Source organism: Enhydra lutris, unplaced genomic scaffold (assembly GCF_002288905.1).
Source record: "Enhydra lutris kenyoni isolate GAN:26980312 unplaced genomic scaffold, ASM228890v2 scaffoldscaffold5, whole genome shotgun sequence".
Classification (NCBI taxonomy): Eukaryota; Metazoa; Chordata; class Mammalia; order Carnivora; family Mustelidae; genus Enhydra; species Enhydra lutris.
Window position 1 is genome coordinate 176,811 of NW_019154089.1, and position 11,711 is coordinate 188,521.

Consider the following 11,711-nt stretch of genomic DNA (forward strand, 5'->3'; position numbering starts at 1 on the left):
TTCAGCCTGGGGGTCCCCAGGTCGGTGACGGTGATGGTGATGTTGTACTCGGCCTGGCTCTCTCTGTCCAGTGGTCTCTCCGTAACTAGTGTGTAGAAGTTCTTGAACGTAGGTTTCAGGAGAAAGGGGAGATCGTTCTGGATGGAGCAAACCACCCTACCGTTGTCCCCCGAGTCTGGATCAGAAACACTGAAAACAGCCACTACGGTCTCTGGTGAGTTTTCTGGGGTAGAGCTTGAGAGCGTCGACATGGTAAGTTCAGGGGCATTGTCATTCACATCCACAACCTCTATAGCTACAGTACACTTTCCTGAAAGCCCCCCGCCGTCTGTGCCTGCAATTTCCACAGTATAGTATCGAGTTGCCTCGAAATCCAATGCTTTTTTCAGACGAATTTCTCCTGTAATTTCATCTATTACAAATGGTTGAGTAACTTCATCGCCTTGGAAGAGAGTGTAGACTACATTCCCATATGTTCCTGCATCTAAATCTTGGGCAGAGACAGCGACAACCAAGGAGTTTAGGGGGCTGTTTTCGGGGACCTGTACCTCATAGAGTGACTGTAAAAACTGAGGGGCATTATCATTGATGTCCACGACTTCAATACGGACTGCAGTGGTCCCAGACCTGGGCGGAGTCCCACCATCCAGCGCTGTGAGAGTTAAACTGAGCTCAGACTGCTCCTCCCGATCCAGGGATTTGTCCAGCACGAGCTCTGGGTATTTTCGGCCATCTCCGCGATTACGAGTGACAACGTGAAAATGGGAGTTGGGGCTGATTGTGTAGTTCTGCACAGTGTTGATACCTATGTCCAAGTCCTGAGCTATTTTCAAAGGAAATATGGTCCCTGGTTGAACGCTCTCTGGGATTTTTAGGAGCATTTCCTTATCTAGGAATTCTGGGGAATGGTCATTTATATCCGTAAGCTGCAGCTCAGCCTGAAAAAATTGCACTGGGTTTTCCAGTAATAACTGGAAATAGAGTATACAGGGATCTGTCACCCCACACAGCACCTCCCGGTCTAGTTTTTCATACAGCAGCAAATTCCCGGTTTCTATATCCAGCTGCAAGACCTGTTTGTTTCCTTTGTAATGGATTCGCGCACCTCGAGTAACTAGCTCCCCAACCCTGAGCCCCAGGTCTTTTGCCAGGTTGGCCACAAAGGAGCCACTTTCTGTTTCTTCTGGCATGGAATACCTAATTGCATCAGAGCCAGCCTCCCACAAAAGCAACAATATAGCAAGAAAGATAACTTGCCTTTTCTGTGGCGTTTTTGCTAGCGCAGTCTCCATTGTTCAGACCCAATTCAAGAAGGTGCAGTTTCTTCAGCTCTGTATACAGTCAACCCAGATGATTTGGTTGAATAACCTCGATTTATTTATTTCTGACTGACTTGCCCTAGAATAATGTCCTCTCTGAAAATATCTGCCCCTAGATCTTACTAAAATGCTTCCTTCTCTTAGGAAGCACTCATTGTTCTGATTCCTAGCTTAATGGCGTCCGGGATAGCCCACAGAGCCTTTCATTCATAGCGCTAGCCTGCAGCGCCACCAGGCGTCCTTATTTACTATAGCTATAGTATTTGCCATTTCATTCCAAATTATAACTGGTATACTATCAAAGCCCTTTTAAGTCCTTTTAAGTGCACCGAATGGTATCTCCAGTTATTAGGTATTGGAAATTCTTTTTTTTTTAAAGATTTTATTCATTTATTTGACACACAGAAAGAGAGATCACAAAGTAGGCAGAGAGGCAGAAAGAGAGAGGGGGAAGCAGGCTCCGTGCGGAGCAGAGAGCCTGATACGGCCCGGATCCCAGGACCAGGAGATCATGACCGGAGCCGAAGGCAGAGGCTTAACCCACTGAGCCACCCAGGCCGCCTCAGGTATTGGAAATTCTAAAGAAACATTTGTTAAGTTAACTTTCAGTGCAATAGTACTTTTCAGAACAAACTAAATGACATATTAGTGTTCTTCATAAAATACATTTTAAGAAACTTTCTCTTGCTGTGTTTCTTATTTGATTACATTCAAGAAATTAGTGATAACTGATGTTTAGAAAAGTACAATTTTACAGAAGTTGTTTTTATTTTGAAATATATCAGAAAGGGTACAAGTGGTAAGTGTACAACTCAATACATTTTTCAGGAAGTGAACACACTCCTATAGGTAGAAACTAAACTAAAACTAAAATGTTACCAAAACCCTAGAAGCTCCCTTCTCTTTTTGCTTGTTCATTACTCTCTCCCCTAAAGGTGAGCATGCTTCTATTATCATAGATTTTTCCCCCTTTTTTGAACTTTTATACAAATAGACTTATGTAGTATTTCTCTTTTATGTTTGGCTTCTTTTTCTCAACATTATATTTTTAAAATCCATCTGTTATATATTGTCCTAATTTCTCAGTGCTCTATATTTTTCTATTGTTTGACTGTACTACTATTCACCTGCTTTCCAGCTGATGCACATTGGGGTTTTCCAGTTTGGGGATATTTTGGTTAGTGCTGCTACCAACATTCTTGTACATGACTTTTGGTGTCTATGTGAGCATTTATGTTGACTATATTCCCAGAAGGTAGACTTCTGCGTGTGAATATGCGCACATATATTTAGCTTTAATAGATTTTGCAAAAAGCTTACAAATGTGGTTTTACTGAAACCAGCAAAAAATGACAGTTCTAGTTGCTCCATGTCCTTGTCAACATTTAATACTGTCTTTTAATTTTAACCACTCTGATGAGTGTGTAATGATACCATACTGTAGCTTTAATTAGCATCTCCCTGATTAATCAAATTGAGCACTTTTTTTCACATGTTTAATGGCCATTAGGGTACATTCTTGTGAAGTACTTGTCTTTTGTCTCTATTTATGGCATTTGCCTTTTTTCTTTTTTTTTTCTTTTTTTTTTTTTTTAAGATTTTATTTATTTATTTGACAGAGAGAGATCACAAGTAGACAGAGAGGCAGGCAGAGAGAGAGGGAGGGAAGCAGGCTCCCTGCTGAGCAGAGAGCCCGATGCGGGACTCGATCCCAGGAACCTGAGATCATGACCTGAGCCGAAGGCAGCGGCTTAACCCACTGAGCCACCCAGGCGCCCATGCCTTTTTTCTTATCAATCATTAGAAGTTCCTTATATATTCTGAGTGTAAGTACTTTTTCGGAAGTATGTATTGCAAATATCTTCTCCCATTCTATGGTTTGCTTTTCAGCTCTCTTGTGCTATCTTTGATGAACAAAACTTCTGTTAGTCTAATTTTAATCAATATTTTTCATTTATGGTTAGGACTTGTGCTCCCTTTAAACTTTTGCATATATCCCAAGATCATGAAAATATTCTTGTATATTTTTTAAAATCAACTGCTTTATTTTTCACATTTAGAGAAATAATCTTCCTGAATTTGATTTTTTTCATATAAATGAGATTAGGGTTACATATTTTTTTCAGAAAAATAGCCAAATGGCTTTGCACTATCTATTGAAAAGAAGATCTATTCCCTACTGTTTCTGATGTGTCATTTTGTTATAAATCAGGTAACCATAGGTCTGTTCAAGACTCTTTCCATTTTTCTGTTTGTTTATCCTGCAATACCATATTGTCTTAATAACTGTATCTTTATAATAAGGTTATTATCTGAAAGGTAAATCTTTTACTTTACGAATACCCCACATCTGTGATCCTCTCCAGTCAGAAGTTCTTTGAAACGATGTTGGCCTTGGATGGGGGACAGAGGATGGGGTCATCTGGCTCACCCATCCTGCGAATAGCCCCACAGTGTAGGTTTTAAACTGGCTGTTGAACCTGCCTGTCACCTTCTCAACCTGGCCTCCTTCATCTGCATAAACACGTGGTCCTTGGCGCCCATGATGCAGTTGCTGGAGGAGCCTTTCCGCTGTACGCACAGGTCCACAAACTTGGAGGCGTCGCTCTGCATGTTGAGAGCAGGCCAGTTGCCACCGCCAGGGGAGTGAGCACAGAAAGAAGTCCTCCACTTTTATTCTTTGTCTTCAGGTTGGTTTTGGTTCTTATTGTCCCTTTGTATTTCTATATAAACTTTAGATTTGGCTTGTCGATTTTCACAAAGAAATCTTCAGAAATTTTGCTTAGGATTTTATGCCATCTATAGATTGCTTGAGGAGAATTGACATATTACCAACATGAGTCTTCCAATTATTGAAAAATTATATATCCCTCTACTTTATATCTTTAACTTTTCTCAGTGTTTTATAGCTTGTCAGTATATAAGTCTTACGTTGTTAGATTTGTTTCTAGATATTTGATATTTTTAAGCTATTGTAAATGATACTCGAAATCTTAAATTTTATGATTTTTTGTTATCAAAAATACAACTTATATTTGTATGTACCTTATATCCAGTGGAATTGCCAACTTAATTTATTAATCCTAATCATCAATAGATTCTTTATGACTTTTTATATATACAATCATGTCATTCAAAAAAAGACATTCTTATTTCTCCCCTTTCAATCATTGTACCTTTTATTATTTCTTGCCTTATTCCACTGGTTAGGACCTATGGTATAATACTGAAGTGAAATAGTAAGGGCGGGCATCCTTGTCTCATTCTTCTTTTTTTTTAATTTTTTTAAAAGATTTTATTTATTTATTTCACAGACAGAGATCACAAGTAGGCAGAGACAGAGAGAGGGGGAAGCAGGCTCCCTGCTGAGCAGAGAGCCCGATGTGGGGCTCGATCCCAGGACCCTGGGATCATGACCTGAGCCGAAGGCAGAGGCTTTAACCCACTGAGCCACCCAGGCGCCCCTCATTCTTCTTTTTTTAAGATTTTATTTATTTGACAGACAGTGATCACAAGTAGTCAGAGAGACAGGCAGAGGGGGAGGGAGAAGCAGGCTCCTGGCTGAGCAGAGAGCTGGATGTGGGGCTTGATCTGAGGACCCTGAGATCATGACCTGAGCCAAAGGCAGAGGCTTAACCCACTGAGCCACCCAGGTGCCCTTCCTTGTCTCATTCTTGGTAACTAAGGGAAACTCCAATAATTTACCATTAAAGATAATTTTTCCTCTAGGTTTTAAAGTACAGTGTGAATGTTCCCTTCTATTTTTAGTTTGCTAAATACTTTACCATGAATGTGTGCTGAATTTTATCAAAGGACTTTTTCTGTATTCACTGAGATAATATTTTTCTTCATCTGTTCATGTGACTAATTATATTAATTTTCAAATATTAAATTGGATTTGCATCCTTAAAATAACATTTTTCTCATAATTATTTTCCTTTTATATATTTCAGAATTTTATTTGCCGATATTTTGTTTAGAATTTTCCTATCTATATTTATAAATGAGATTGGCCTCTGCTTTTCCTCTCTTATAATGTCTTATTCAGGTTTGGATGTCATACCCCTTGAATTTATGCTAGCACCCAAATGCTCTCAGGAACATTTCCAGAATTCTCTGAAAGAGTCTACAAAAACTCATGTTAGTTCTTCCATAGGTATTTTGGAAGAACTCACTAATGTGAATTGGAGTGTCAAGGTTTCCTTAATAACAAGTTTAATTTACTTAATAGATATGCCTAATCAGTTTTTATATTTCTTCTTTTTTCATATTGTTTTTTCAAAGATGCTTTCCATTTTACATAAATTGTCAAATTTATTGGCATAAAGTTATTCATAATATCCCTTTTTATCTTTTTTTTTAAAGATTTTATTTATTTATTCAACAGAGAAAGATCACAAGTAGGCAGAGAGGCAGGCAGAGAGAGGAGGAAGCAGGCTCCCCGCTGAGCAGAGAGCCCGATGCGGGGCTCGATCCCAGGACCCTGAGATCATGACCTGAGGCGAAGGCAGAGGCTTAACCCACTGAGCCACCGAGGTGCCCCTCTTTTTATCTTTTTAATGTCTGTGGGACTGGTAGTGATGTTCCTTTTTCATTCCTGATATTGGTAGTTGGTATTTTTTCCCTTCTCGATTAGTTTTACCCAGAGGTCTTTGAAATATATTTATTTATTTATTTATTTATTTATTTATTTATTTATTTTTGAGATAGAGGAGAGAGAGGGAAGGGGCAGAGGGGGAAAGAGAGAAAGAATCTGAAGCAGACTAGGGGCTGAGCACAATGATCCCAAGATCATGACTTGAGCCAAAACCAAGAGTTCAACCCTTAACCACCTGAGCCACCCAGGTGCCCTGTAACCGTTTTTTTTTTTTTTTTTAAGATTTTATTTATTTATTTGAGAAAGAGACAATGAGAGAGAGCATGAGCAAGGAGAAGGTCAGAGGGAGAAGCAGATTCCCCATGGAGCTGGGAGCCCGATGCGGGACTCGATCCGGGAACTCCGGGATCATGACCTGAGCCGAAGGCAGTCGTCCAACCAACTGAGCCACCCAGGCCTCCTGCTGTAACTGTTTTTAATTGTGTTAATCATTACAAAGAGTCAACTTTCAAGTTTATTGATTTTGTTTTATTTGTTGTCTATTTATGTTTATAAATGTTTTCTTCCTCCTTTATTTGTATTTGATTTGTTCTTTTTCTAGCTTCTTCAGAGGAAATCTTGGGTTAGTGATTTTTAACCTTTCTTTTCTAACTTGTTCATTTAAAGGTTTTAAATTTCTAAATCCTGTTCTGGTGTAGCAAATCTTTATTTTTACCTAGTTCAAAATATATGGAAATGTCTGCTATGATATCTTCTTTGACCCATGGATTATATTATCTACTTTTGAAGCATTTGGGAATTTCTTCTTATATTTTTAGTTTAAATTTCACTTTATTTTAAGTAGGCTCTACATCCAGCATGGAGCCCAACACAGGGCTTGAACTTACGACTGTGAGATAGAGACCTGAGCTGAGATTGAGTTGGACACTTAGTGGACTGAGCCACCCAGGCACCCCCCCATATGTATATATTTTAAGATTTTATTTATTTGACACAGAGAGAGAGAGATCACAAGGAGACAGAGAAGCAGGCTCCCCGCCAAGCAGAGAGCCCGATGTGGGGCTGGATCCCAGGACACTAGGATCATGACCTGAGCCAAAGGCAGAGGCTTAACCCACTAAGCCACCCAGCCACCCCCCTAGTTATATTTTTATTTTGTCTTAATTCCACTGTCAAAAAGCATACTATGAGGGGTGCCTGGGTGGCTCAGTCGTTAAGCGTCTGCCTTCAGCTCAGTTCATGATCCCAGAGGCTCAGGTGATGATCCCAGAGTCCTGGGATCAAGCCCACATCTGGCTCCCTGCTCCTAGGGGAGCCTGATTCTCCCTCCCTTGTGTTCCCTCTCTCGCCATGTCTCTGTCTCTCAAATAAATAAGTAAAATCTTTTTTTAAAAAAAGCGTACTGTGAGTCATTTCATTCTTATATGTGTACAGCTACACTAGGTTTATTTCAGCTAGTGTCTGTATTATATCGTTTCTTATTTTTTTTTAACTTTCAACCTTTTGTTGTAGCTCACACAAACACATTTATATGATAGCGTATGTAATAGTTGAACTTTTCTTACACATAGTCTGAAAATTTTGGTTGTTTAATGGGATCATTTAATCTAACTACAATTAATGTAATATTTGATAATGATCCATTTATATTTACCATCTTTTTTTACTTGTCCATAAAGTTTCATTCTTTTTTGGATTACTCAGATATTTGTTATTTTTAATTTCCCTTCAATTAATGTTTTAATTAATCCTGTAGTAATTATCCTACAGATTAAAGCATCTTTGAGCTAAAAGAATCTACCACAAAATTTTTAATTTTACTACTTCCATGATAATGCTTAGAATTCATTAACTGTATTTATACCATCTTCCTTTTACATTATTATTGTCATGAACTTAAATTTTATATACATTTTAGGGGCACCTCTGTGGCACATTTGTTAAGCATCTGTCTTCGGCTCAGATCATGATCCCAGGATCCTGGGATTGAGCCTCACATCAAGCTCCACATCGAGCCCCACATCGGGCTCCTTTCTTGGAGGGAAGCCTGCTTCTCCCTCTCCCACTCCCCCTGCTTGTGTTCCTGCTCTTGCTATCTCTCTCTGTAAAATAGAGAAAATTTAAAAATCTTTTAAAAATTTTATACACATTTTAAATCCTTCAAGAAACTTTTTGCCTTCTATAGTCAATATTAATTTATATTTACCCTTCCTGTTGCTCATTTCTTCCTGCAAGTCTGATTCCTTTAGTATTGTTTCCCCTCTGCCCAATGAATTCCACTAAAAGTATTTCTTTTAGTGCAGATGTGACTGTGATTAATGCTTTGGGTTTTTATTTGTTTGAAAATTGTATTTTTGAAATATATATTTTCTGGTAATATAAGAATGCTAGTCTGTTTTTTCCCCATCATTTCTTTGTCTTTTGGTTTCATGATTTATGTGAAAAAGCTCTTCGTTTTATTGTTCCTTTATTGTTCCTTTAAGAGTAATGTGCCATTTTGATAGTTGCTTTTAAGGTTTTCTCTTTGACTCTAGTCTTCAGCATCTTTCCTATGATATTTCTAGGTGTACTTTGTATTTTATTTTTCTTGATTGGGTTTCCCCAAGCATCTTGAGTGGTGAAGGATTTTCACAAATTTTGGAAAATTCTTGGTCATTATCTCTTCAAACGTTGCTTCTTCCCTGGAATGTCCCTGAGTTTGACAAGTATCTTGAGGGGAAAAATTGGCCATGAGCTTGAATCTTCCAGTCTGCCAAAGGCCACGGAAATTGCTCTAGACCATGGCAGGAGCCTTTTGTCTGTTCTAAGACTTAGCAAAGTTCTGCAAGGCAAACTGATTGAAGAAGTCAGTTCAGAACTCCAAGAAATCTTAGCCCTTTGAGTCTTGTTATATCATCAGCTGTCTGTTGCTTCAAACAGGACATTTCTGAATTTTAACAAGTTTTTATGGTTGTTTCTTCTGTTAGGTAATCCATCCATTCTATCTGAAGTAGACTTCCACCAAATAACTACATAACTTTTAACCTCAGCCTGCTTAAAATCTGTATTTTGTAACTTTCAGTAGTAAAGGAAGAGGGGGGTTTTGAAGTGATGTGGGCCTTATGGTGCCTTCAGTAAAAGTTCTGCCCCCCAAACAGCATATGTTCAACTCACTAAGTGTTGTGCCTATAATAATAAAGGAATTGTAAAAGATGTATAGATAAGATGGATGTTAACCTATTGTGTATGGTAGTCATTTCACAATATATGTAATTCAAAGCATCATGCTGCACTTCTTAAATTTACAGTGATATATTTCTATTATTTTCACTAAAATTGGGAAATAAGTTGTACATATAACAGAAGCATGTGAGAAAACATAGGATTGAAATGAGCATTATTATCAAGATAGTTGGCTTCCATTCTTTATTTTTGTTTGGCAACAATAGAACTGGCTTATTTTTCTTAAGGTATGCATTTTGTGGAAGTTATTTGGATCACATTTACTACTAAATTCTAATTATTGAATTTCAAAATATTGATCCATTCTACACCAAAGTCTGGTGTACAGAATGATCCATGCATAATGGTAAGGGATGATCTGTGCTTTATGAATACACAGAGTAATCAATAAAATAATGTACAAAGTAATTCACAAATTTACACAGAAATTCATAAAGGTGGGTTTGGGTGTTTATTTGGCCAGTCCATTTGGGCAGTTATACAAATTGGACTCTTCTGACATAAACAACAAAAAAGGGGAACTTGGAAATGTTGAAGTATATTGGTGAAAATTTCAATCAGATTTCTCATCATAAATAAAAGCTATTCATTTAAACAGCTAGTAAGTGAAGTAGTCATTAAGGTTGACTACGATATTTATATCTATATATACTTGTGTTTAATTTTGTTCTCATTTTTATCACTTTCTCATTTCAATTTTTAGACTGGACGAAGGCTAAAAGTTATGTTTCAAGTCTAACTTAGCCAGTAATTTTCCTTTTTAATGTATTATTATATCCTTAGGGGAAAAAAGTAATTCAGGGATAAGTACAAGTAATTAAATCCAGTAGGATGGCCCTTGAGATTTAAAAATAAAATTTTAGGGGTGCCTGGGTGGCTCAGTGGGTTAAAGCCTCTGCCTTCAGCTCAGGTCATGATCTCAGGGTCCTGAGATCCAGCCTGCTTAGGATTTGGGCTCTCTGCTCCGCAGGGAGCCTGCTTCCTCCCTCTCTCTGCCTGCTTCAGGGCCTACTTATGATCTCTGTCTGTCAAATAAATAAATAAAATATTTTTTAAAAATAAAATTTTAGATTATAAAATTGTAATTGCTCACATTATGCCAAAAGTTCAACTAAGAGGTTTTATACTTATATCCATATAAGTTTAGCTGGAAACCAAATGATCAGCTTACTTGCTTAAATGAATACAACATAAAACAGCTGTAATTCAGATAAGTTCATTCCTTATTTACTTCCTATTTCTATTCTATTGTCCAAAATGACAAAATAATGCTTATTTCTTATAAATGAAAGTCTAACATAATTGATAAAGTAAATTTGCATAAAATACCTCAAAGCTATACTGAACAGAAGATAACTGGGACATCAAAAATAAAACATTATTTTGTTGATGAAGGATGTTCATGTCTGCAAAGTAATTTAAAGTGAAAATCTCCTATCACCCAATAACCTTGAAAAGGCCTGAAGAGAATAATCAAAACTCAGAAAAATTTTCTGACTCTTTTGAAAGGTGGGGAGAAGCTGCAAGAAAACCAAAACAAACGTATACACTAAATTTCACTTGAACTTCTATTTATAGAGCAAAAGCAAGGACAAGGAAGATATGATGTCCTTCTTATCTTGAATCCTATGAAACGATTTAAGGTTTATTTAAGGTTCTGAAATTGTTTTAAAGGATTTTACCAAGCAGTGACTTAGTTTCTGTTAGTGAGCATGGTGCCAAATTATAGAAGATTTTCAGAAAATTATTACTTATAAATGATAATTTTAAATTTAGTATTAGTATTTACAGAACACATACAGTGTGCTAGGTAAGTAGCAATCAAATAAATTTTTAAAATCCTAGCACGTATGGTGTTCCCAATAGGAAGTCACAATTTTGGTGTTTTAATATCTTACTCAAAGTGCATGTTTATGTACAATTTCAGAGAAACAAGTTAAGTTATATGCTCATGGCTTTTCAGGGGGCATAGCCATAGTCAAAAAGGCCTAGGTAGCTAAAAGAATTTCAAACACTCTAAAGACAAAGCTAATGGTAAAGACAAATACCACAAATATATAGAAATGCACAATTACATAAAAGCTTTAAGACAGTAAGGAGTTGGTTTAAATAAAAAATTCTTCTTAAACTATTTGAGTTAATTCATAGTCATGGAAACATTAATCACCGAGAGAAAGTCAAATATGGAGAATATACATACTCCATAACCAGTGTAACTGAAAATGCTAAGTCCAATAAATATTAATAAAAGGAGGAAGATTTAGTACAATCAGGGACATGATTAGTTTGGACTAGAGATATTATACAAATTTACACAACAAAATTTCTTAGAAGAAAGGCATTGCAATGGAAGTTAGGTTTGCCAAAATTAAGGAGAGGCTGACTTGACTAAATACACTCATTAACTGAATACAAAGCTATTCCTGCAGTTGGGGTTGTCTTGAATTTCTCTCTCAGTGTCCTCAATCAAGAGGTTGGGAAATATTGGCTTCAAGAACTTGAACTCACCGGTCCCAGACCCTCCCCTCAGACACACCTCATACTGGTAGCTGTGGGACAGGGTCCCCGCGCCG

General features: G+C 37.3%; 1 protein-coding gene across 1 annotated transcript in view; it reads right to left on the reverse strand.

The window, feature by feature from the left end:
• Nucleotides 1–1,498, reverse strand: part of LOC111141051 (protocadherin beta-5-like) — a 19,480-nt gene extending 17,982 nt beyond the window's left edge. Inside the window, exon 1 of the mRNA XM_022493380.1 lies at nt 2–1,498. Within this exon, the coding sequence (XP_022349088.1) occupies nt 2–1,292 (1,291 nt within the window). The 5' untranslated portion in view covers nt 1,293–1,498. The remainder of the gene's footprint in view (nt 1) is intronic.
• Between the last annotated feature and the right edge of the window lie 10,213 nt (nt 1,499–11,711).